Source organism: Orbicella faveolata, unplaced genomic scaffold (assembly GCF_042242905.1).
Source record: "Orbicella faveolata isolate gen_17 unplaced genomic scaffold, um_ofav_v1 contig_27, whole genome shotgun sequence".
Classification (NCBI taxonomy): Eukaryota; Metazoa; Cnidaria; class Anthozoa; order Scleractinia; family Merulinidae; genus Orbicella; species Orbicella faveolata.
In genome coordinates, this window is record NW_028301555.1 from 4,303,727 (window position 1) to 4,330,283 (window position 26,557).

A 26,557-nucleotide genomic window follows, 5' to 3' on the forward strand; every position below is an offset into this window, starting at 1 on the left:
CGGTAATGGTGATCTTGTACTGGAGACGATGTCCAGTGGCTATAGTGAACTGGGTAACTCGTTTGGTACCACAGCTGATGTTGCGTTCTTGTTTGCAGAAGCAAACAACTTCGTTATTTCTGACGTTGAAGTGTTATATACAGGAGGTAACTACGACAATAACAAATTATAATTGAGATCATCAAGTAGATATAATCCTCGTTTTTGGTATCAATCCTATCGGTCAATTTTTTAAACTCGTCAATATCTGTTGTCGGGAACATGGGGTCCATAGGGGCTGCCAACAAGGAATACTTTACTTTGTGGCTTAGTCATTCTGACAGTTAATTAAGCAATCGCACTCATCATTACTTAAATCATTACCTATTAGGTAGTTTAGATTTGTTCACACTGAAGTGTATTCATGCATTAGAGAGATAAGAAACACCAAATATTGTTAACTATAAACGTACATTTTGATATTTTTGTATCGCCTTTTTTCTCAGCAACCATGTTTTGTTTTTTCAGGTATAACTAATTAAGTTAAAGATGTGAAAACTTTGTTTGTAACTTAGGCTGTGTCAAGTTTCCTATAGGACTAAATACATTTAATTTATATATCTAGTTTATATTTTTAATTCTTTTTGCTTAATTTTACTTTTATTTAGACCATTACGAACGTAAGGGTCACAAAATCTGAAATAGGGGATTTCGGACCTATAATGTCGGGCGCCGTGTTAGGACGTTGTGCGTACCATCAAAGCTGACACCTCACCTTTACGGGTTTTTTCTGATACTGGTGTGCAACTTTTTTTTCCAAAAACAGACACCTTGTGCGCAGAGCTATGTAACCACGCCGAGGGACGCTGTGACGAAATCACTGGCAAGTGCAAGTGTGATTGGTCGGATCGTAGCGTAGAGTGGTGCCTAGAAGGTAGCTATGGTTACCAAATTAAAGGGGCTATGTACGATGTTTTAAGTCATTTTTCTGATCTGATGTACACCATTTTTAAATTGAGGGCATTAATCTCGATTCAGGTAGAACAGAACCAACAAAAAAAAAAATAATAAATCAAAAAATTAACAAGGACGTTGCGGAATTTAAAAAAATGGCAATTTTTCTTAAGTCGGTAAAAACCGAGACTTTAACAGGCCTAAAATTTACCAGCATTGCAAACGTTGGTGAAATTATAAAACACATTGTTAATGGAGAAATACGTTTCAAGCGATGCTGGTTTTGAGAAACATTAATGAAACCCATCAGTGAGAAGTATTAATATTAGATATTTCATTTTTCACCTTATTCAGGTGAACCAAAGAAAATTATCAATTTATATCAGGATGCTGTGTCTTACTGGGCACTAGACTCTTTAGAAGAATTGAAGGACCGAGCAAGAGTGGGCTGGGGTAAGGCGCATGGTGGAGTAAGCCTAGACACTAAGGGGCTGAGTGGCCAGGCACTACAGCTGGACGGTGTGAGTGGATGGATCGACTTCGGGGATCTGGGCACTGCTTGCCTAGAAGCGGGATGTTCCGAAGATTTTAGCATTTCCATGTGGCTTAAATATAATTCCAAAGAGAGCAAAGAAGATCAAAGTTTTTTGACTTTAGGTATGTGATTGACGTCTGATTTCTCCTTAGAATATAAACACATTTTCAACCAGTCAGGTGATGAGAAAAAAGAATATCGTCAACTACCCAAGACTATGTAAAAGCTTCTGGTTCTGATTGCTCAATCAGAACTCACACGATCGCCCTGAAGGTTGTGACCTTAGATATCACCCGCTGCTTGGATACATTCCTAGCTAGGTCTTAAGACAGCCACGCTGACTCTAGTGCCGAGTGAAATATTGGTCTGTAAGATAGCATGTAGGTTTGATGAGTAATAAACTATATGTTCCAGGGGGATTTAAATGTAAAGAATAGGCATGTGTTCTTTTTCAACCGAAATGATTTTAATTTTCCTTTCAATGACCTTTTTCAAGAGGCCGTAAGCAGAAGACAATCTTCCTTAGTACAGGAGAAACTGAAGCATTACAGCACTATTTAATCTTTGTCTTCCTTTATATGGTGCTTATTCGAGGGCGACGCGCCCTTAAGAAACAGTTTAGTACAAACACAACTCTTCTTTATCCAAATACTAAGAAAACGATAAAAAACTCAGTTTAAAATTTCGCTGTCACTTTCTCATTCCTGACCGAGTTAACTAGCCTTATAGGGATGTGAGGGTTATCGAATAATTAATATATGGGTCGCTTTAAGGCTCGTGTTTGAGTAATATAAGTGCTGCGTTTTTGTTCGGGCTGTCCACCCTTATTCGGATACGTCGCTTGTTTTATTGGACCGGTTTGCCTACATTAAGCTATGCTAAGAGTAGATATGGCCGGAGTTTTGATACCCAACCAGCTACGAACTACCAATGACTCCCTGTTACCTGAAACCGATAATCACGTGATTTTCCTATCCGAGTTTTCCTCAAACACAAATCCAAAATGACCGGCGATTGTCGCGTTTCTAAATTCCTCCGGCGTAGTGTGGACGGAAAACATTTGATGCGTTTTCAGAGTAAAGCCTCTGCTTTCAAATCCTTCCGGCTTAGTGTGGACGGGACCACAGATTCAATACTCTAATCATCAAACTACACAAAGTTAATTTCAGTTAATTCTGTCTCTTTAGACAGCGGAGTGCTGGATTTCGAGTTGTTCTACGACGCAGCTCTCAAGGAGGTGGGCGTGGCTCTGAACACTGCCACCTTAAGTGCGTCGTACACGTTTTCGGTTTTTGAAGGATTCTGGACATATCTGGGTGTCTCTTGGAACAGCGTCGAAAAGTACATTGGAATACAACAGTAAGTGTAAACAAATATGCAAGTGGAAGTCATCTTTGATCAGAACCTTGCGTCGACCGTTAACCCGGAAAAAAGTCGATGATCCTACGGGATTCAAACCCATGACCTTTGCGGTGACCCATGCCTGACACAGGTTAAGAAACGGCAGGGAAAAAGTTTCTTTCAAACTCAAAAATAGTCACCGGCGTTTTTTTTTTTTTTTTCAAAATCAAGGCAGTAGCTTTTAGTGGTAGTTTGATATCTAGCATCTGGCTAGGGAAATCACACTGTTTCTTGATAGAAAAATAAGGCGATTTTCATACATCATTTTTACCAGTATTCTTACTTCGATCCTAATCGCTGAATTTAATGGTTTCGCATTTGCCTTGGGTAAGAGTACCTTGATCTTCTCCTGCCTTGGGCTACTCGCCCATTCCTGTCCCCTGAGGCTGCGCTCCTTTTGGTCAGCGGGACTTGAGGGGACAAGAATGGCCTCTCGCTCTTTGATAACAGATAAGGCAGCGCAAATCGACATTTGTGTCACACAGGAATGGTGAAACGTTACCAACGACTATTACATGGAATGTGTGTCACGCATGCGAGCGTGCACCCAACAGCAACACTTCCTTTACGCTAGGAAATGGTACATTCCCGGACGCTTCGTTTGACGAGATAGGAGTTTGGTTCCAGGCACTTGAAAACCAGAACTTTGTGGACATATATAACACATACAAAGGTATTTATGGGTAGATTTCGTTGTCTCAACCAGCAATTATCGCATTAACCTGACGTGTGAAAAACTGGGATGTTCGAACACACATACTCGGAAAAGAACAAAACCCGGAAAGCAAAGCTTGGCTCATTCCGGTTCATAATTAGCCTTTAGCCCTGTCTGTGTGCAGCTGTATGAGTTTTCCTCCAGCGAGGACTTCATATGAAAAAGCGGGGGATGCTTTAAGAGAATCTTATAATACTATTAATGAAAATTTTTAGGTAGAGTTAATACAGTGTCCCCCATTAGCCCACATTGGGCCGGCTAAATACATGGACACTTAAATAAAGTTCTTACTTACTTTCCTTCGTCGTCTCGTTTTGTGGTGTAAATCAATGATGTTGGTCTCAATTAGTGTGTTCAGGACAATCAGGACAATACGCTGTTATTTGTAGTCGTCTTTTACGGTACACTCGAAGAAATAACAAAACAAGCGCTAGCTCTCTCATTTCCGTTTAAGTGGTATCTTTTAGGTCACGCTCAGATTGGTCTCCTTTAGGGGTTTAATTCAAATTTTCTGATGAGCATCCCGATGTTTTCATTTGCGAGTCTGCCGCCCCTAGGCGATTCATCTTTTGACCACTATACCAAATTTTCTTAAAATAAATACACCCGGTCAATGTGAGTCCTTGGATTTTCCTTAGTTTACATAGATATATTTCGTCTTTTACGCTCGGCTCAAAACATCTTTATCACCTGTTAAGTCAGTCTACAATTACCTTATTGCACGATTGTTGCTTTCATATGTTATCCGCGCATCAGGTCTTGAAAGACTTCACGTTGAGTTATCTCTTCAGTTTACGGGTATTTCGTGGAAGGATGACTTCCTTGATCCTGAATCAGCGGATTATATAACGCTTCTACAGGACTCAAGGGATGAGGTTTGTAAATAAACCAACAGCGCCTGTCTGTTTATCAGCGAGGTGGCCTCATGGTTAGTGCGCTCGTCTCCGGATCGGCCAGTCCGGATTCGAACCCTGACCAGGGACATTGGGTTGTGTTCTTGGGCAAGACACTTTACTCTAACAGTGCCTCTCTCTGCCCAGGTGTATAAATGGGTACCGGCAAATTCAAAGTTAGGGGGGTAACCCCGCGATGTACTAGCATTCCATCCGGGGGAGAGTAAAAATACTTGTGGTCGCTTCATGCTGCAGAAACCAGGATAAGTTCCGGCCTGATGGGCCACTTAGCTCGTATGCAGACTTAACCTTACCTGTCTGTTTATAATCTATTAGAAGCGATAGGCTTAAGAACAAGTTTATGCCGTCCATCGTTTTATAGTTTCGGTCTATGGATATCCATTGCCTCTCTTCTGGAGAGTTTTTTTTCTGTAGAATCAAATCACGAAGAGATTTTGGTTTATTTTCGGTGCATTTACATGACCTTCGATCTTTTCTAGATTACAATGTTCTATTCGAGTATGCCTGATGTCGTCACAAGCTCGGAGAACATAACTATGTCAAAGTGCTGGTAAGCGCATACGGTTAGAGGTTAAAGTATTATTGTACCCAGAATGCATTGTGGTCCGTTTTCTTCACCAGCGGGCTTCTTGTAAAATCCATTGTATGTCAGTTGTATCGGATTTAATAACGACATTGTCAAAAACGTTACACTACCTGTATCCCATTCGTTAAGGCCGCCTAATAGAGATGTGTGCATTTTATTGTTGTTTGCTCGGCAAATTACATGGTGATTATTAGCCATGAACTGTCCGAAGGCTTTCTCTTAAATTGCAGTTATTATTTGGAACTTCAATTCTACAGAATAGTGAGCAAGAGTTTCTGTTTTTTTGAGTGTTTTGTAATGTTTTGTTACCACGTAAAGACCGTGTGTTTTTCCATCTTTCCTGTAGGGATGATGGTGGCCTAGTCTCATGTGACTTGCAAGTGAATTATTACAGCTCAGGGTACAAACAGCTTCAACTTCTATTAGACGACTGGTTGCCAAGTGCAAATGTATTGGGTGTTTCTGAAATCGTTTTTCTTGGCAGTAGAAATGACAATGGTACGCAACCTCTATTAGATTGCTGCTATTTAAAGTCAATTTGAAATGGGAATGTAAATTTATTAATGTAGAAAGAAGAAGAGTGGCGTAGTGGTGAGAGCGCTCTCCTCTCACCAATGTGGTTCGATTCCGACCTTGTACCATACATGGGTTGAGCATCCTCTCCAGGTTGAGTTTGTTGTTGGTTCTCTCCTTACGTTGCTCCGAGGGTTTGTCTCTGAGTTCTCCGGTTTTCCTCCCTCCTGAAAAACCAGCATTTCCAAATTCCAATTTAATAACCGAAAGCAGAGTCGCTGTTCGAGAAAGGAGTCCGCGTTCTCTCCCGAACTCACAAGTACACCGGACTAGAGTGAGCAGCGAAAATCGAGTCTATAGGATAGAGCACCCGTATGGAAACCAAGGCTCATGTATTTATTTATGATAGTGTAAGGTTAGGTCGACAGCCTGACATATACCCTTACCGTAACGACTCTGTTAAGCGCCCTTCTCTCAATAAGCGCTTCCCGCTGTACGTAGGTTTGTACCCTCTTCCAGGGTTTCGGTTTGTGGTGGAGAGCAAGAAAGCGGGCGAAGAATAACGCTGGAGAGCGGTAGAACGTTTTTCAGTCAAAGATCGGTCCTTGGATTTTTTATGCAATCAAACCAGCGTTGAATTAGTGAAGATTTTAGTCGAAGTATCTAGCCAATCAAACCATGTGTCTCTTGAGCCACCTTTTACTCGTACTAAGGTTCCCCCGGCCGAGAGGGAGAGGCGGATCTGGGGACGAGAATTCGAATGACTCAACTGATTCTTTTATCTCGAAGAATTCGTTTCCAGGAATTTTTTTCATACCTTTGCCATAGTCTAGCTTGTAATAACAGATGTAGAAATCAAAATGTTTCTGGAATATATTGGTAATCCAGGGGCGGATTTGGGGGGGGGGAGGATGAATTGGGTGGTTAGTCACCCCCCTTTTGGAGAAGCATGACGTAAAAAAAAAATTGAAAAGGATTGTGAATACGCTCTGGACAGGTACTTCATGTTAATGTCTCCTTTGTAGCATCGCTAGTATTTCTGGTGTAGCAGTTTTTCAATTAGGTTCCAATTCTCAAATTGCAACATTTTGGTGGCATGCCCCATTGATTCTGCAACCCCAATTTACCAGCCATCACCCCCTCCCCTTAAAAAATACTAGATCCGCCCCTGAAATCATTCGAAAGTTTCAAATGATTTGTTTTTGGTATAATTTAAGTTCCAAGTACCACAGTTTCTGGACTAACAGCAAATGCAACTGGGCCATCCTCAGTCAATGTGTCCTGGGACTCACCCCCTGAGGAAGATAATCCTGGTATATTGGTCAATTATGAGGTCAACTACAAAGCAATAGGAAGTGAAAACTGGCTTACGGAAAAGGTTTGGAGTACGGACGAGCCTTATGTTATCACAGGACTTGAAACTTTTACCAGTTACACTGTGAGTGTAACAATGGTTAATCTTGAAGGCAAAGGAATTGCTGCCAGTGTGAACGTGTCGACGGAGGAAGAAGGTGAGTTTGTTTATCGCCAAAAAAGTAAAACCTGGGCCACGTACTGTTGCCTGCATACCATTTGGCGGGAACCTCCGCCATTTTGAATGCCGACAACATTAACAGTATTTATTTTTGGTTTCTTTTTTACCTTTTTCTCACACCTGAGCTTGCTCTCTATATACGTTAAGCTCTCCTATCATAACTATTTCGTATGCTAACACTTATATATACTTATTGGAAGGCATTTGACGTGATGTACGCTGCCTCGTTTGACCATAGTTTTAGAGGGAAATGGTTATGAAACATGCCAAATTTCTTTGTTGTATGTTTTTGTTGACTATTTTGGGGGTTGACCCTGCACAGACCCTGACAAAATGCAAAAGGTGGTTATGTGTGCTCATACAACTAACCAATAGAAGTATTGCGATTATTTAACTCATGCATGGTGTATGAGCATAAAACAAAAGATGTGCAGGGTCAAGGACCTTCCAATTTAAATCTTAAATCTGTTTGTTTGCTTCTATGATGTTTTCCGGACTTCTTAACTATTCTCTCTATTAACTATTTACATTTCCGCTTCTGCACGACGTGCATCAAAGCTGTGTCTAATCGGCCAATATCTTGCCATTTAGCTCCGCCCAGGCCGCCAGCGAACCTAACAGCATCGAACACAACTTCAACAACAATTGCCTTAAAGTGGGATCCGCCCGAGGGACCCATCCCTGGCATACTACGTGGATATCGCGTCTTCTACGCCAGGGCCCCAGATATCATCAATACCACAGTCTATACGACAGTCGATAATGAAGCCATTACGTATCACATTGCCAAGGATATGACATTAAGGAATGTGACAATTTACGATGTAGATCTGACCGAATATACGGTAACAGGGCTGGAGCCGTTCACATGGTATTTTCTGTGGGTCACAGCGTTCACCGTTGCTGATAGTCCAAACAGTCATGCAGTTTCACGGGCAACAGAGGAGGACGGTAAGTTATGTTAGTAAACATTCTACTAAGCTGTGAACAGGTATTTTAAGTTAGCACTGCAATCTTTAACCGTTTCAGAATTAAGAGTGTCTGATTAATTTTCTGTTTGTTTAATTGTTTGTTTGTTTTAATTTTAACTATCACTCAGCATTTTTCATCTAGGGTTGAGAACTAAACGAGGTCCGTGCCTGTATGAGTGTGGCCTGGAACAACCTGTCTGTCTGAAAACAAGAGTTCAATAGAACAAATACTGTTCCCTTTTGCTATGATTTGATTTAGTAGTAAAAAAAAAATATAAATAATACAAATGCTAAAATGAGTGCACGAAGTGGAAAACATAACCCTTGGCAACCAGGGCCATCGGAAAAAAACCGTATGACCCTTCTAAACGCGCGAGAACTGTTTTCTAAGCAGGGTGGGTCTATACGGATTATATGCCTTTTTTGTATTTATTTCAGTCCCTGGCGCGGCTCCACTGATACAAGTAGTAACAGCGACAAACCCCAACGAATGTCTATTAAGCTGGAGCCCAATCCCTGCAGAACACCACAGAGGAGTGCTCCTGGGTTATAGAATTGTTTACACGGCTGAAAATGAGGCGTCGAACTCAAATATCACCGTCGGTGTATCAGAGTACAGGAATGTCCCTGTTGATGGATTGAGACATTACACCAACTACTTACTAAAAGTGGCTGGTTTTACTTCGAAAGGAGATGGAAACTACAGTGTTGTGGAAGAGTGCCAAACACTAGAGTCTGGTTAGTTTCTATAGAATATTTTAAATATAAGAAATGTTATTTAATAGACCATATAAGGCAATTTATTAACATTTATCCGATAGCAGGGTAACCAAACATGCGGTCACAGGGTGCTAAAACGAAACCCGCAAGGTAAGGCAATAAAGTAATAAGATGATAAGGTAATTCTTCATTTAAATTGACACACTCCGCTTGGCTAAGAAACTACTTTGCAGGAAGCTCACTATTAAAATAACATAAATATACATTAAATATACCTATATTTTAATTATTTAAATAAACAAGTGAACAAAAGAAAATGTAAACTAGTTAAGACGTAAGTACCACAGCGAACCCTAAAATGTAGCATTAGAAACACACGCATGTTAGATGAAGTCCACAAGGTCACAACCCAAGACACTGATAAAACAAGGCTCCTAAATTAACTGGAATGGAGTTGACGCACAAAATATAATACTTAATTGTTTGTTTCCCGGCTTTGTGCCTCAATGAGGCACAAAGCACGGGGATAAGGTCCGATAATATAATTCCCTGCATGGAAGATTCTGATAGTCCATCGCGCAGGTACCACTCTGCTACGGCTGGTGGACCTGAAATTTGAATTGCCTAATTAGGATTCAGCAGGCGGGAAAAACTGTACTGTCCTGACGTCAGTGTATGTTAAGAGGAAAGGCATTGAAGTTGAGCAAGGTTTCTCACTGGGGACCGCATTGAATATTCACGAAGAGGGATTTATAATTCCAAAAACCATATCAGATTGCAAAAAGTGGGAAAAAAAAGCTTCTCTCTAACGATCTTTGCCATTCTTTCCATCAGTACCCAGTCTCCCTCCAGAGGACAGAGAAGTCTACAATGTAACCAGTACGAGCTGTGAAATACACTGGGGCCCAATCCCCGATGAGCATCAAAATGGCGTCATTATAGGATATGAATTACAGTATGCACCGCACACCCGGGATACTTTGGAAATAATACTGGATGAACTGCAGACTGTATCCTTGGCTGCAAATACGTCTTCGTATCGCCTAACAGGTCTTAATAGTTACACGCAGTATAGTATAAGCATTGTTGGGGAAACATCTGCTGGCACAGGAGCACACGGTGGTCCTGAATCAAGATCTTCGTGCACCACAGAGGCTGACTGTAAGTAGTACAATATGTAACCGCTAGATTATTTATTAGCTCGAGATTTCTCTGAGGTGCACGTGGTAGTTGAAGCATAAGTAGACTTCTAACTGAAGTTTCCTTCAAACTTGAGACTATTTCCAACAATTTCTGTACTTAGCATTCATCTTCAAGTTTTAGAAAAGTCGCGCAGACTGAATATCATTTGAAATTTTCAGTTGTGTGCGCGGACATCCGTTTTTCAACTAGTATTTCGAGATTCTAACGTTACCAAACTGTGAATGTCTTTTTCAGTCTTCTCAGAAATTGAATAGTTCATTTGTTTCTAAATGTTGTTCCGAGACTTCGTAGAAACGACGAAAACGTCCCCATTTCGTGCACGAAGGACAGCCACTATATACCAATGGCTGATAGTGTACAATAGATCAGCCAATTGGATCATGTGCAGCATTGGTATCGGCGTAGTACCAATATGGAGAATAATTTGGTTTATCGTGGGAGAGCGCGGGGTGAGGGTAAGTTCTGCAAACGGACTGATAGCCATATCTGGTCTCGCCCTCTACAGACCCTTCTGCCAGTCCCACGGGCTTATCTGTCGTGGATTCCACCGCTGACAGTTGCTGGATCAACTGGACCACCATTCCTGATGAGGACACAAACGGTGAATCGGTCAGCCATGAAGTGCATGTAGTAAAAAATGAATCCGCTGACCAAGGTTTGGACGGCGAAGCTTCCACAACTGTGTTAGTATGTGGCAATGCTACTGAGGCCAAAGTTACACTGCTAGACTTTTTTACCGCCTACAGTATCAAAGTGGCTTTTCACAATAATATTGGAAGGGGGAATTACAGTGACACAGTTCAATGCATCACGGGTGAAGGAGGTAAGATTTGGGCTGTTTTAATTTCATTTCTTGCTGCATCAAAACGTGGCGTCAAAAACAAAGCCGTCATTGGGATCCTTCTTGACATTGACCATTATAAAGTTTCAAATTTAATCAATAGTGCAAGACTAATGCGAGCTGTAGAGAACTGTAGCTAGCGCTGAAACAGGGCTCACGTTTGTATCCCTCGCGCAAATGACGAAGCTGCGGGAACAACACACCTGGAGGCCTCGTGGAGACTCGTTCTCGCTCGTGCCTGTTAGAAAGGCTAGAGTTCTTTGAAGGCACGCAATTATAGCGCGATGAGTTGCTTACCAACCTCAAGACATAGACAGTAGGATCCTTTGACTCTCCAAGGCTGGAATTAATCATGAACTGCCTTCTATTTTCTCGACTATATCTCAGCAACAGTCTAGAGTGAACTTGTTCGCGCCTTATTTATTTCACTCAATGTACTTTTTTTTCTACTCATTTTCCTGAAACTCAGGCCTTTTTGCTATGAACTGAATCAGTTTTCACACACCCCACACGCTTTTTTCGTTCCATGGCTTGGTAGCCCCAGGCTTATCTCGGCAAACGTCATTCGTTATTGATTAACGAATTACTTCAGTCTTAAAAACAGAGAGAACACTTATTAATGCATTAGTATATTTCTCAATCATTATGTACAGTTTAAATACTAATTAAAGTGAGAGATTGAGGCAAAAAGTCACTGTAAGAAACAACTCAAATGGTCTTGTGACAAAAAAATTGCTCAAATGAGATTAAAGTTTATGCGTTCTTTCTCCCTGCGTCTCCTAGCGCCCAGTCTCCCTCCGCAAAACATCAGAGGACACAACATCAGCTCATCAAGCATAAAGGTTTACTGGGACCCAGTCCCCGAAGCCAACAGACATGGTATCATCAGAGAGTATCATTTTTACATCTATCCCCTTCAGTCACCAGACTCTTCTTTCGATGACGTGAATACAACAGGCGACTTGTATAAAACCTTTACAGGATTGGAGCCGTATTGGAATTATTCCATTCAAATGGCGGCTAAAACTGTTGAATTAGGAAACTACAGTGTACCCATTTTTGTTATGACGGGAGAGGCAGGTGAGGAATATTGTTTTATTATTATATTATGGTTTCTGTTTTCCAGATTATTCAATTGTTACTGAGTCTGTGCATTACCATTTAGTAAAACCAAAGTAACCCTGACACGTGACACTGCGCAAAAAGCAAAATATTCGGACCTGAATTAGACCGAAGTACCAATCGGTGTAGGCTGCGTATAGTGAAATATTTTGAGGCATTCAAGGACGCTTGACTCGAAATACGCCTGGAATATCTTGCTAGAATCCTGCCTGTTTTTCTGAATTCGACTTGAATGCTTCAGGTAAGCATCCTTGATTACTCCGGTTGTACATATTGCCTTGGCCTAGAATACTCAAGTATCATTTATGACGTCAGCAGCGCATATTCGAGACCAGAATAGTCTGGGACATTTTCGCTTTGGCGATAAAAATGGTCATAGTACCAAACGTCAGAAATAGAAACAAGCCTGATAAAATAAGTAAGGTTGCCAGTTTGAGACCAGTAATCTGTAAATGTACATTTTATGACGACTTGAATGTTTAGAAAAACTAAAAAGATTTGTAGAGGAAAAAAGGTGGAAGACGTCAAGCTTTGCCGAGCCAGCATCCAAATCCTTTGCATATTTCAAACTTATAAACAGCTATAAAATAGCACCTACACATTAATACCCTCAAAACTGGCGATCTTACTACTTTTATCACATTCTATTTAATTTCTGCACTGATTTCGTTCCAGGACCACTCTTTATGGGTCTAGCGCGCTCATTTAATCTCTCATTTTTATAGTTTTAACTTAAATTTTATTTCATCATATTAAATCATATTTCATCATATCTCCATTGGCAGCTCCCACAACAGCACCAGAAATTATCCAGGCGTACAACACCAGCGACCGCAGTATCTTTGTCCAGTGGACACTTCCACCAGGGCGAGTCCCTGGAATAATACGCGGCTATCGAATCTTCTACAAGAACTTGAACTTGTCACTTAGTCTAGTCCAGGAAACGTCAGTGGATGCAGACACATTGAGCTATGAAATAACCTCGCTGGAACCTTACAGTGAATACAGAATCAGGATTCTGGTTTTCACTGTGGCTGATGGCCCAAAAAGCTCTCAAAAGACGCTATACACGGACAAAAAAGTTCTTCCGCGTAAGTCTTTTAGGATTCATATAACTGAGCAACTTAAGCTACTCGTTAAAATATTATAAAGAAACCAAGGCAGTATGTATTATGATTTTATGATTTTATAAACTGCGACTGAAGACAGTTTAGAACGTGAGGAAAATTTGCTACAAAGCAGGAGACACTGGCGTAAATTCTCAAACGAACTGAGTATCTTATTTTGCATAGCACTTTATTAGACCGTGTTACACTTCAATATATTCTCACACCTTTCTCACACAATAAATTAACATCTGGACCGTTATTTTCTCTACATGATAACAGAGTCGCGATGATTTCGAACAGAAGCATCTCACCAATCTAGGTGATATGCTTCTGTTTTGAAACATCGCAGTTTACTTTTTCTTCTTTTTGTAACCAATAGTATTTCGAAACGTTTGCTTTATATCATGATAATGCCATAGCAAATACACCAATCAGAATACAGGTAAGCCGTTGTACACTCGGAATAGACACACGATGCTCGGACATATCATTGTAATATCTAGTGCGATACTGCATCGAGTGCTAGTCGGAGAACGCTAATATCAACTCGAAATCCGCTCCCGTTTCAGCTCCAGATGGTATTCCGGAAAACCTCGTGCTCGGCAACAAAACATCGACGAGCTGTTTCATACTTTGGGACTCCGCTGGAAATTCGATCGAAGATCCTGATGGGGCCATACTGGGCTACTATATCTACTATAGAAAGGATGGCTCCAACGACACCTTTGCTAAGTTAGATGTTCAGGGAGAGAACATGACAGGCTCTGATGTGGAAGAACTTCAGGAGTTCACGAGATACGAGTTTCATATTACAGCATATAGCTACTATGGAGAGGGCAATGCAAGCGACGTTTTTCAATGCGTTACGGACGAAGATGGTAGGTACAAGTCCCCGGATGAAAATGTCAATTCTCATAACTGAATGCTATACGTGTGTCTCAATGTAGCTATGAGAATTTAGTGGTACATCAAGGCAAAATCTCCAAGTTGATGATCTTTGTTATCATAAATTGTCTCTTTAGTAGTGTGTGTGGAGATTTAGAGTTTGATCATTCTTGTTTGAAGAAAAGAACCCGTCGTACGTTTTCCTTTTAAAAAATAAACGCTGGCAAGGTGACCTGCACTTTTCGTTGCTATCGGTTGTCAGTCTCCCTGGATGAAGTCACAGCGTTCGTTGTACAAGCGTGGCTTCAATGACTCGCATAATTTTGGTTATGAGAACTTTCAATTTGAAGGCACCTTTCTGATCGCTCAAAATGTACGTAACTAATTGTAAATCGTAAAATCGCTAGCGATCAGCATTAGGAAGTCAGAGATTTCTGGCCTGCAAAAGGCTCGTTTTAAAAACGAAACAACAGCAACAAAAATTTCAAAGAATCCTAGAAATGAGAAACAAAACTCGGACAGGAAAAAGAATTGAAGAAGAACTTATTTTCGTTTCAACAACTCCGCTTGTGTTGGTTGGACTGTGTATTATGGAACGCTTGAGACTTCAACTGGTGAACAAAAATGTTAAGAACAATGAAATATTATTTCTCTGTTTCCAGCTCCAAGCGCCCCTCCAGCTAATGTTACAAGCGTTCAAGTTACACCCAGAGGGATACAAATCGAGTGGTATTTACCAAAAGAGGAGGACTGGAACGGCATCATACGGGGATTCACGATTATGTTTTACAGGTAAATTATGACGCAATAATTATGCACTCAGATAAACTATTAACAGAAATTAAATAAGAAGGCAAGAAATATATTAGCTCCTAAAACTATTAGGGTTAGTGTTTCATCAGGGACTCCATACACTGTAGCTCGCGACAATATTGTATTTCTTACAGAAAAGATGAAGGGAATTCGTCAGCCACGTCTGTCGATGTACCAGTCAACAATTTGAATGTACAGCTTCCGGGACAATCTGGAAATGGAGGCTCTCGGAGAAGGAAACGAGCTACAGACCTATCTTGGTCACTGACCGGCCTTGAAGAATACACCATATACATTATTCACGTTCAGTTCTATACTGTTGGTATCAGTCCATACAGCCTTCCTTTGGAAATACAAACGGCTGAAGACGGTAGGTGTGGGGTAGGTAGTGGGATGATGGGGAAGTGGGAAGGGAGTCAGGGAGTGTGAAGGTTGGGAGCAGAGAAGTAGGATGGTTAGAGGGCGAGGGGATAGTGGAAGCGAAGGTGTGGGGTAGTGGTGTTTGAGTAGGGTAGTCAAGGGAAGCAGGGGAGTGGGGTAGGGGAAGTACAGTTAGCCGCACCTTGGCACCAGCTTCTAGAAGCACATGCTGGAAATACCTTCCTTTTTTTAGTCCGGTCAAAAATGCGTACTAAAGGGGCTTGGCAATGAGTTGGCAATAAAATCTATTGAAACCACCAAGTATCTCCCATGTGATATCAAAGAGTCGTCATCCATGTTAATAACAACCAAGATTACTAAATTAATCAACGTTCAATTTATTTTATTATTGCACAGCACCGTCCTCACCCCCCACAGGGGTCCTCGCCACTAACAACGGGAGCTCCACGAGTTTATGGATCACGTGGTCTGATGTCCCGGATATCGACCAAAATGGAGTCATAACGAGTTTTGTGATTGGCTATTGGCTAAAAGACGACATCGGATCACGTATCAATTTTAATGTTTTAAAAACTAGTGTTTCTTCACCTTCCAAAAGAAGAAAACGAGCTTCAGGTGCTTCATATAACTACGTTTTAGAAGGCCTGGGAATATGGACGGAGTATTACGTGGTAATTGCAGCGGTTACAGTTAGCCAGGGACCTTTTAGTGAGCCTTACTTGGTGCGAACTGACGAAGGAGGTAATGTGGAGTATATTTGTTTTCATCCTTTAATTTAGTAACCAAGAAGGTGCAAAGATAAAATGGAGCATGGAGCGGTGAGCAAAAATTGCCCGATATAAAGAACAGATGTTATACTTTAAGCTTGAGACGTAGTTATAGAGAATTCTTTTTTCACAGCTGTTTCATCAATATTCCACGTGCACTTCAACACTCTAGAATATGGCGTTCTTTTCCACGTTTATTTTTTACAATGTGTATTTTATTCACCAGTCCCCTGTCTGCCACCACAGTACGTCACCTACGATGTCCCGGGACTTACTATGCTTCTTGCAAAGTGGCAGCCAGTCCCCGCGCACTGTCGCAACGGAGTGATCCTGGGTTACAGAGTCAGATACCAACAACTGGACGGAGCTTCCCCAGCCAGGATTGAAAACACAACAGCTGATGTACTGTATGCCTTTCTTTATGATATGGACATTTATGCTAATTACAGCATTGAAATCACTGCCTTCACAAGGAAAGGTGAAGGGATTGCGACGTTGGATCTTGCCTTACCAGACACACTTGGTAAGTGTTTGGACTTAACATACGTGAGAAATTTTGTTAACGGCGCCAGCGAGAAAAGGTTGAGAAGCAAAGAAGTAAACGTGAAAAATGTCATGTCTTGTTGAATGGAGCTATCGAAACCACAAAAGTTTTCAAGCGTTGAGAACACATGCGCGAGACAAGTCCTTTGGAAATATATATTCCTTTATCCCGTGACTTTAACACAGATGTGCATTCATGTAGACATGGAATAACGCACGTCCATATACGCGTCCCATTGCACGCTAAAAACGCACGCGGATACACGCGTAGTATGTAAAGCATACACGCTAGCAGTATGAAAACGCGCTAGTACACGCGCATTAGCTAACGCCCGCTAGTACATACACACCAGTAAACGCGCGCTGGTGCGCGCGTGTTACTACACGCACGCAGGTGTTGGCAGAGCTCGCGCTTCCTTTTGTAATCTACAACTTCATTTTGTTTGACTCAAAGGGCCAAAGAAGACACCGACCAACGTGACAAGTTACAACTACACGTCAACCACTTCTGTTAATGTCACTTGGTTACCTTTTGACGACTTGTTTATACTGGAGAGAATGCTTGGCTACCGCGTCTCTTACCGGGCCGTGAGGATTGGTGACGAGAATGTAGAGAAGGAGGAGGCGCCAACGTACAACTTCACAGTTCGTAAGACAACTTTAACAGTTGTTATAGAAGGACTGGAATCGTACACTCGGTACCAGATCAACGTGTCTGGGTTTAGTCGCCAGGGGGATGGGCCGAGTGCGATCACTGAAGGAGGTATGAGAAAGAAAAGGCATTTTTGAGTTGTTTTTGTCAGCGGCGCCTGGCGTGATACCTTGTCATTTCTTACTCCTTATAGTGGCAGTAGATTTTGAAATACATTGACTCGCAGCTGCACTAGCCAGCGCTGAGGAAACACGGTCCTCACAATCTGCTAAAGAAGTTGGAAAAAGTCTAGTAAAGGATAGCTCTGCCCAGAAAGTCGAAGGAAATTAAAACGAGACTACACCTATCGTTGATATCTTTTTTTAATAATAATCACTTTTCTGGACGTTTATTCGGAAACTTTTTTATCGCGCACAAAGTTAAAGGTAAATGAAACATGAACGAAATCACCATAGAAAATGAAAGAAAAAGAATACCGAAAAAAAAAATCCGAAAAACCCCACTTGGTCTTTTTCCGCCTGCTAACACTGAAGACCTCAATATTGTGCCTTTAACGCATGCCCCAATAAGATATTTTGTAAAAAAAATACTTGGAAGTGGAAGGAATTGCTCAAATTAGGTTTCTGAGAATTTAGCTGCAATTTCTTGCAATAACATTTACAAAAAGGCTTTGGTAGTCCCTGTTTAAATGCAATTACCACTGGTTATTATGCTAAACATTTTTAAGAGGACTTCACATGTAACAATCCTAAGTGTAATCGCGGTCTTTTCGTCAGATACATGTCGCTGTCAAAAACGACTTTCTTCGAACTATCGAACTTTCCCGCCGTATGTAGATCAATTTGACGTGAGTGATGATGGACGTTTCACTGTAGCCAACATGACGGGGATGCTGCCTAAAATTCTCGATGACCTTGTGGTCACGTGCTGTCAATCTTGTGGAGCTCACGGAAGATCGTATGTGGACTTCAAGTATAACGGCACGAATGGTACCGCTAAACAAAACAGCGAGAAAGAGATGAAGTTCTTGATTGAGGATCGTAACGATCTCAGGTAAGTGAAACTGAAAGGAAGTTAGAAGCTGTGACAATTTTCCTGTTCTCATGCATTCCTTTCTGTTTAGAAATTTGTCAATTTTTTGCGTCTAAACTCATTACGGCAAAATCGAAGGTCAGTCCAAAAATATAGTTGATTAACATTCACACAATTATATTCTTAAAGCTTCTGCGATTGATTTTTTTTGTAAGATCTGTGTACCTTCATTTATGTGAAGTGTAAAAACCTTATTGGTTTCTCTCGAAAATATCAGTCTCAAAAGGGTTAAAATTTTCCTTTTCCCAACTGACTGAGATTTGAGGCCACCATTGCTTAGCACTGTTCGCGATTAGTTACATTTGTGAAGACTAGCTCTTAATCAATAATGCCACAACATTGGTATCATACAAATTCGATCCCAGTGTTTGATGAACATGTTTTGGTTATCTTCATGTCATAATGGGTTACCATAGCACTAGTACAACCTGCTAAAAACACCCTTAATTTAAGCTCTAAGTGCTAATTATTTCTCAAAAACAAGTGCGGTGACCCCCATCCCATTTTTTGTAGAGAAATCGTATCTGGCATGATGAAAATCAGTCTAAGCTCATGCAAAAATCTTAAGAAACTCTTCCGAGAAAACTAAACCTTGATTTTGTTCTCAATCTCAGTTTCCCTGTGTATGGTTGGAAGTGGCAGGAGTATTACAGTGCCGATTATCGATATATTCCACTGGTTGAGTCTCCGGGCGTGGCTTTCATAATAATCGAAAAAGAAGGTCTTAGCCCGTCACAACGACTGGTAAACGAGGTCTTTGCAACTTGGCCCTACATGGTTATAACAACGTTACTTGCTGCTTTAGCCGGGATCGTTATATGGTTCTTGGTAGGTAACAACCTTTTAGCGGGTCGTTTAATTTATTTCATGCATCATTTATCCTGAAATAAGAGGTTTAATTTTTTGGTGCATCTGTGAAAAGCAACGTTCAAACGAGTATGTCTGGGCAAGGATCTATGGTGCCTCGTTTTCATGTCTTTTCGTGACTTAAAAACGAGGCAGTCAGGTCAAGAACCTCATTGTTGTTGTTTGTCACGTGCTTTTAGCTGTGAATTTTCTCTTTCGCAGGATACAAAGTCCAATCCAGATCATTTTCCTCGCACGTTCCTCCGTGGTTCGGGAAACGGGTTTTGGTGGGCGTTTATTTCCATGACAACGCTAGGGTAAGAAGTAAACAAAACAAACAAACATCTGTTTATTATTTACGACACTTTCATTTGGCTCAGTAACTTCTCTGTATGTTTCTCAAATAATCCAATTCAAGCCAGCCACCCTCGATCGTGGCTTTGACCTTTTGTCAAAAAAGGCTGGTACCGTAATGACAATGCAGGTCCAAACCTTACATAACAACGACCTGAACCAGGTTAGACATTTCATGACCGTTTTCATATAAAGTAACAATCTGGTTAGCTCACTATATGGTTAACACTCGTCTCCGGTTTGTTTGCGGTTAATTCCTCTCAGGTTTGCTTGCGGTTAGCTTTCAGTTTGTGGTTTGGACGACACTGTATTACATATGTTAAACTACGTTTCGAATGACCCTCATGTAAAAATAAGTGAGTCACTCTAGTTCAGGTCCTTGTTAACTTAAGTCTTATTTGTCAGTCACATCACCTGATATATTAAGACAGGTTTGCTGAGGTTTCTGATTGCTTCAGAAATCTGTGGCGTTGTTTAGCATTTCAGAGTAAAGATCTTGTCTTCTGAGCGGTGAAGTAACATTTGTGGTGCGTATCTCCTCTTTCTGTGCAAGTCTGACGCACCGAAGCTTACTCAGTAATTCTGACGTTACCCAGGTAAATCGGAACTGTGTGACAGCACATAGCCTGTTCCAGGCTCTCAGTTTGTAGAGACGAACGAAAGGGGAACTAAGCGGCGAGCGCGAGAACGAGGTAGATCTTTCTCCCCACTACGAACCGAGTCCCTGCAACAGACTAAACAACCCAGTTTAAAACTAGAGAAGAGTAGCAGCTCTCGTAAGCTGCAATTGTTAAATTTATTGTAGCACGCGCAGCTGTTATAGTTTTAGGGCTAAGGGGGTTGTTTCTGTTGTTTGTTCTATTGTTCCCTTAAAGGGTATCGAGCCATTTATGTGAGACCTCACAAGTGCTGCTCCCTGATCTTATGATCAGACTGTTTGTGTTACCAAGCTTTTTCATAGTGTTTATTTATGATTACTGTAGGTATGGTGATAAAGTTCCCAAGGCTAATGCATCCAAAGCGTTCGCCATTGTCTGGATATTAACTGGTCTGGTGATGATGGGCATACTGAGCGGCGCTCTCACAACCGCAATTACGATCTTCGTGTTTGAGGCCGACATAATCTTGTACGGCACCAAGGTAGGACCAGGATATTGTAGGTGCAGAAAAACCTCACACGTCAACAGTTAGGTAAACATGCATTACCAGGGTTTCCTAAGTCAAGGGCGAAATTCTGTAACGTAGCCAGACTTAGCCTGTGATTTTCGTCACCTAAGTTGGTTAGCAACTTGATGTAGTCGTGTTCGTAATATTTTCGTGAGTGATCCTGCTTTTCTCTTTTTCTGAACACTCTTCGGATGTTTCCAGTCAGAATAGATTTAACGCAAGACCATTTGTCACCCGCGGCTTAAAACGCGCATGCACATAGGAGGTCAAAACAATCAACCTCGTTCTCAGGTCCTACACTGGTGTTAAAGTGCAAGGTGGTAGCCAGTCCAAGTATCGACAAATAACAACAGAAGTAATCCCATGCCAAAAATGGCAAGACTTAGTATAGTGAAAAACGAACTCATACAGGTATAAAAAATGTCATCAAGCAAGTTGGAGTCACAGTGTTTTTTTTCTTTCTTTAATAGGTCGCGGCAATTCAAGACACACCTGAATACAGACTAGCTGTGGCAAGGAATGCCAGAGTAAATGAAGGTACTCTAAAAAAGAACTTGGTTATTAACAGCAATATTTTTCTTAGGCACTCAGAAATCCTCGTTGCTTGTTATGTTGGTATATCATTTCATTCAGCACGATTTTTGTCGCAAACATATTTTTTTAAACATCAAAGAATATCAAACCGACAAAATACGCATCAAACAGGACACACGTAGCGTTACCAAGGTTGCGTGTCGTACTGTAGCATGACCGCAGCGTGACCTAGTCAAGCGTGACCCAAAAGCGTGACATAGCCGAGCGTGACCTCAAATAATTGGTTTGCTTTTTCAGCCAAAAACTACACAACCTTTACCGAAGTTTACGATGCTCTCATCAACGAAGACGTACAAGGAATGTTGATCGATACATACGAAGCTGGATACAAGAAAGATCAGTTTAAAGACCCAAGGATCCGAATTCACACCATTTATGATTACAAGTCTACATACGGTGTGGTTCTAGCTGGAAATTCCACCAAACTTTTACAGTGTTCTAAGAGTTACATGCAGTCACATAGAGCTGAGATGTATGAACACATTGCAAAGTTTATCCACTCCATTGAGGTAATTGAGAATTACAGTCATATGAGCCGAGGTAATCGTCGTGTGAGGTGTGCTTTCAATGTGATTCAAGTTAACACAGAGATTCTTTTTCCACGATATTATCTATAGGACGGTAAAGCATGCTTCAAAGGTTAAGTAGGTGTATAAAGTAGCAATTCTGGACCTCGTTATATTATTCAATTCTATATGATTTACATTATACATATAACAATACACTACATGGTGCAGTTGGTCATTGTGCGAAACCCATTTATCATAACTTGATGAATATGGTGAGACAAATTAATCGAAACGAAAGAAAAAACGGAAGACGGATAAACGAACAAACGAACGAACGAACGATCGATCGATCAAACAAACGAACAAACGAAGAAATGAGCAAACGAACAAACGAACCAACCAACCAACCAACCAGCCAGCCAACCAACTAACCAACCAACCAACCAACCACGAACCAACCAAGCAACAACGAACGAGCGAACGAACGAACGAACGAAAGAAGGAAAGAACGACTGACCGAACAAAGAACGAACGAACGAACGAACGAACGAACTAAAGAACGAACAAGAGAACGAACGAAAGAACAAACGAACGAACAAATGAGCGAAAGTAAGAACCTGCGAAATGACCCCCAGCCTCTCCCTAGCTGGTAAGTGCCGCTTTCATCAAACCCTGGCTAAATAGTGTCCTTGCCCAACGTTCCCCTTCCGCGGCCGGTTGTAACTCCTTCACAACCCGCCTCGCTCCCTGGAGGGTGTAGATTTAATATTGATGTTTGATTTAAACAGGAGGAACATGTTCCCTAGAAGTTTCCTCAGGCCTGTTTGACCCTCAGAATGAAGTTTTCAGATATTTTTCGTACATCATTAGTGCTTGCTTAGCCGTGGCAATCATCCTGGGGCTTATGTGGGAACGCAGGAGAAAGGTGCGAATTCGGGAAGCTGAACAATGCGGTAAGTCCCTGATATAGCTAACAGTATTATAGCCCTCAGCTGGTACGCGCACTGTGATTGGTCTATTAAGCGGGCCGTATTCTACTGCGCGGCCCGCTAAAATTTAAAGCTGTTTTCGTGGCCAAAATGTTTCGTGATTTATCACCAAGTGTTCTTATTTTTTTAGCACGTAAAAGTTTTAAAACTCTCTTTTATTTCTGAAGTTAATTCTGTATTAAAACTTGCTAACGACGTAAGAGTCACTTAACAACGATTTCAAATTGATTCGTTTTGCTTTCGACGTGCGTCAGAAATTTGAAGCCGTTCTGCGTGAATAGAAATCGTTCCCGAACCCGTCAGACACACAGTAGAGATGTAATAAATATCTGACTAACCTCGTTTTCTCGACCGTACTGTAAGTTACGGATCCTCGTTTTTCCCTTCGATTTATGGCCCGACATAAATCGACAGGGAAAAAACTCGGTCCGTAACTTACAGTACAGCCTTCGAACTCGGTTAGTAAGAGGTATGTATTATCATTAATAAGTAGGATGGGCGCTTGCTTTATGGTTAGTGCGCTGAACATCCGGAGTGAGCGGCCTGGGCTCGAGCCCTGATCAGGGTCATTATGTTGTGTTCTGCCTTCTTAGACAAGACATTTGAACCTCAGGGTGATTCTCTCCACCTAGGATTAAAAATGGGTGTCAGCGACGTTACTGTAGCTAAATGACCCGATAGGTCACTAAGCTTGAACGCAAACTTCACCCAGTTTGCCTATAGTAAGGAGTCAATTGTTGATGGAGCTGATTTCACTGAATTACCTGTATTAGAACTAAATCGAGTCAGTCAATGGCCAGTCACAACAAACGTAAACAGCCAAATGAATCAATGAGTACTTGAGGCAAAAACACGTAAACGGTAATATGCGCGGGAAAAGGCGTGTGATCAAGTCGCGATTTCTTTTGAAATTGCATCTGATTGGCTTAGCTGGTGGCGCCATGTTTTCAAACAAAACACAGTACGAAGACATCAGTGATCATCGCAGTTATGAACACAACATAAGCAGCGGTGAAATTAAAGCCTGAAAAAAATGAAATTAACGCCTGAGAAAATCACTGATGTCTTCATACCTTTCTCCGCAGTTCAAATATATGATCTTTCATATATTCATTAGCAAAACACAGTAAGTGGTAAAGCAAAACTAAAGCAATTCTTGATTGCTTTATGTAGGTGAAGTCATTTTTAACATTGTTCAACTGAATTGCCTTCAAAACGAAGGAAAGTACAAAAAATGATTTGAACCAATGTAGAAAACGAAAGTAACACATCACTTGCAAAAGATTTCGGAAGATTTTAATTTCGGCCAAAAAAAAAGTGTCCGAAAAAAAAGTGTCTAGTTGAGACACTACTTGACATACGTAACGGCTTGATAGAATTTGAGTCATTTTCTCGTCGGTGTATTCATAGAACCTTGAAGCTGCAGTAAAACTTTCATTTCCAGAAGTTGTTTAAGTTTAAGTCGTGTTTTGCAGGCGTTAATTCGCATTAGATTTGTTTTAGCAAAATGTCCGAAATTTTTGTCCGAAATTTGTCCGAAGTAAGACAAAAGGTGTCCCGGCCCGAAACGTCCGAAATTTTTGCGTCCGATTTTCTTTGCAAGTAATGTAAGCTAAACTGGAACATAGATTATGGATGGCCATACGGATTCTAACTTGGTTTGTTGTTATTTGTTTATTGTCCCTTTACTTTGGTAAATCATTATTTGAACCTTCTTTTATTAGTTCTGAAAGCCTGATAACGATGAACTTGAAACATTTAATTTGGGCTAAAATCGTTAACGTGCCCAATTCTTGTTCGGCCCCTAATATAATCTTTGTAAGCAAACTGCGTGAAACACAATAAAATGATGCTGAAACTACCTTTGTTCCCACTGTGCCGTAACACTCCACTCCCTTTAGTTTTTGTTTTTTTTAGTGACGGTATTATAAACTATCTTTTTATCATTCGCAGAGGGTCATCTCGATAGAGAAAAGACTAGAGAACTGCTTGAACAGATGAAGACTTTTGTGGAAGAATTTTACTACAATTTCAAGGCAAACTATAATAAAATGATGAAAAAGCACCGATTGCAGTTAAAACGCTTTAAAGCTCAGCATCCCAACAGCAAGCTGGTTTGTAACAACCGGCCTAACGCTAAACAGGGTTTCTTTAACGAAATGTGTGACCGAGAAATGAAGTTCTCATCTCTCGTAGATTCTGGTGGAGCCAAATCGGGCAGAGTTACAGCTTTACTGCACTAATTTTCAACCAGTGTAACCTTTAAAGGAACCAGTCATATTTTCATCACTTTAAGCCGGTTTTAGCAAAGCTCAAAACCATACTTAGATGACTGAAAAAAGTAATTAATTGAGTTTTTAGGGTAGTAAATCATAGAAAAATATCCCGGTGAGCCTTCAGCCTGGAAGCGGTATAAAAGATTCCTTTTGACCACTCAAAACTGACCATAGTTTAACTGTACAATATGCAGGACATCGTTTTCCTTTTATTCTAACTTGCATTTACGTATGTCTTTCTTCTCTTACGGTAATATCGTCTTTAATGTAAATATTAATTTAAATTACACTTAACATGCGGCCAATGCCAACTTATATCTGCATGACAGTGACCAACTCGAAAGCTCGTTGGCTACTTTGGTCACTGTACACATGCAACTAAATATTGTTTCTTCTAGTTTATTTCTATTTGTATTTTTTTCTGTATCATTGTAAACCATCTTATGTTATGTTAAGTTGTTTTCTGTAAACAATGTGCAATAATAAAAACTGAAACTGAATGTTCCAATATTATCGTGGTATAATGGCTCCATGTATCAGAAATTCTGTCTGTAAAAATACCTTCCCATTCTAGTCTCCCCAGGGTAGTCTACTGGGGTCGTCGCAAATCATATAAAGACTTCATATCACGTGACAACCTGAATAGCGGTTAGAGGTTGAAATGAACTATTACAACTACAAACTTGAAAGTCCTTTTTAATTCTTTTTTATTCCTGTTTACATTTAAGTCATTTTGGTTCATGCATGCATATATAAGTCAACAACAATTGGCTAAGTATGGCTTATTAAACTGGCTGGTGTTTTATAAATACATTTTATAACATTTTATAAATATTTTACGATGTATATAGGCTTAATTATTTTATTTTAATTATTTTTAATATTGCTACGACTGTCACTATTTCTTCCAAATTTTTGCGGGCCATTAGGTTATCAGTTTTAATACTGTCAAATGTTACCCTCGTAAAATAAAGTCTTACTTACTCCTCGTTTACTTACTTACTTTGATCATGTAATCAATTAAGGAAATCTAGCAGACAAACTTCTGTGCGACTATTTTAAATATATTCTCAAAATAAATCATTTCTATCAGCACCAAATGTCGAAAACAAGTTTTGAAACTCATATAAAACATTTGAAAATACAGTTGAAATGAAACTTTTGGAGAACTTGGAGCGAGAGCGGCAAAAAATCGTACCACCCCCTGCTTCATCGATTTTTTTGCTCTCTCTCCAATTTACGCGCGGCCGGAATGCGGAAAAGCTCTTCGTACGAGGAACGCTTGCTACGCCAGTTCTCTCGCGGATTATCTTACCAAGCGTGTTGCGTGGATGTTTTCTGGTGGATCCGAATGCACGCGATCAAACTCCGGGTCACAGTATTGGCTGGTTTTGGACCCTCCCGAGATTTCTGAAACCAGGAGTGAGCTAAAAATAACTTAATGAGGATTAACTTGGGAATTAGGCCTATGGCGGGGATTACTTCACTAACTCTTGATCCTCTCTTGAGCCAAGCAAATATTAATTAGCGACTGGCGACTTTTCCAACCCTTCTCCGCTAAGACTGGGGACAAAAATATCACGTGACATAGA

The 26,557-nt window shown here is 40.7% G+C and overlaps 1 protein-coding gene across 1 annotated transcript; it reads left to right on the forward strand.

Annotated features, from left to right (window-relative positions):
• Positions 1 to 25,473, forward strand: LOC110042703 (protein sidekick-1-like). The gene is made up of 29 exons (XM_089297090.1): positions 1 to 146; positions 806 to 913; positions 1,288 to 1,590; positions 2,656 to 2,827; positions 3,355 to 3,542; positions 4,341 to 4,459; positions 4,978 to 5,048; positions 5,431 to 5,582; positions 6,815 to 7,108; positions 7,723 to 8,082; positions 8,541 to 8,840; positions 9,657 to 9,983; positions 10,531 to 10,848; positions 11,650 to 11,946; positions 12,774 to 13,079; positions 13,667 to 13,975; positions 14,645 to 14,774; positions 14,930 to 15,165; positions 15,573 to 15,917; positions 16,170 to 16,466; positions 16,941 to 17,249; positions 17,915 to 18,191; positions 18,845 to 19,058; positions 19,299 to 19,393; positions 20,414 to 20,570; positions 21,068 to 21,134; positions 21,429 to 21,716; positions 22,492 to 22,653; positions 24,643 to 25,473. Exons 1-29 carry the CDS (start codon positions 29 to 31, stop codon positions 24,930 to 24,932), a joined length of 6,609 nt encoding a protein of 2,202 aa, XP_089153216.1. The 5' UTR covers positions 1 to 28; the 3' UTR covers positions 24,933 to 25,473.
• The last annotated feature ends 1,084 nt before the right edge of the window (positions 25,474 to 26,557 follow it).

Excerpts from the sequence above, each read along its gene's own strand:
- LOC110042703 (XM_089297090.1), top strand. The coding sequence starts at position 29 with ATGTCCAGTGGCTATAGTGAACTGGGTAACTCGTTTGGTACCACAGCT. Across the intron at positions 5,049-5,430 it reads ATAACTATGTCAAAGTGCTG|GGATGATGGTGGCCTAGTCT; the intron begins GTAAGCGCATAC and ends TCTTTCCTGTAG. Across the intron at positions 7,109-7,722 it reads CGTGTCGACGGAGGAAGAAG|CTCCGCCCAGGCCGCCAGCG; the intron begins GTGAGTTTGTTT and ends CTTGCCATTTAG.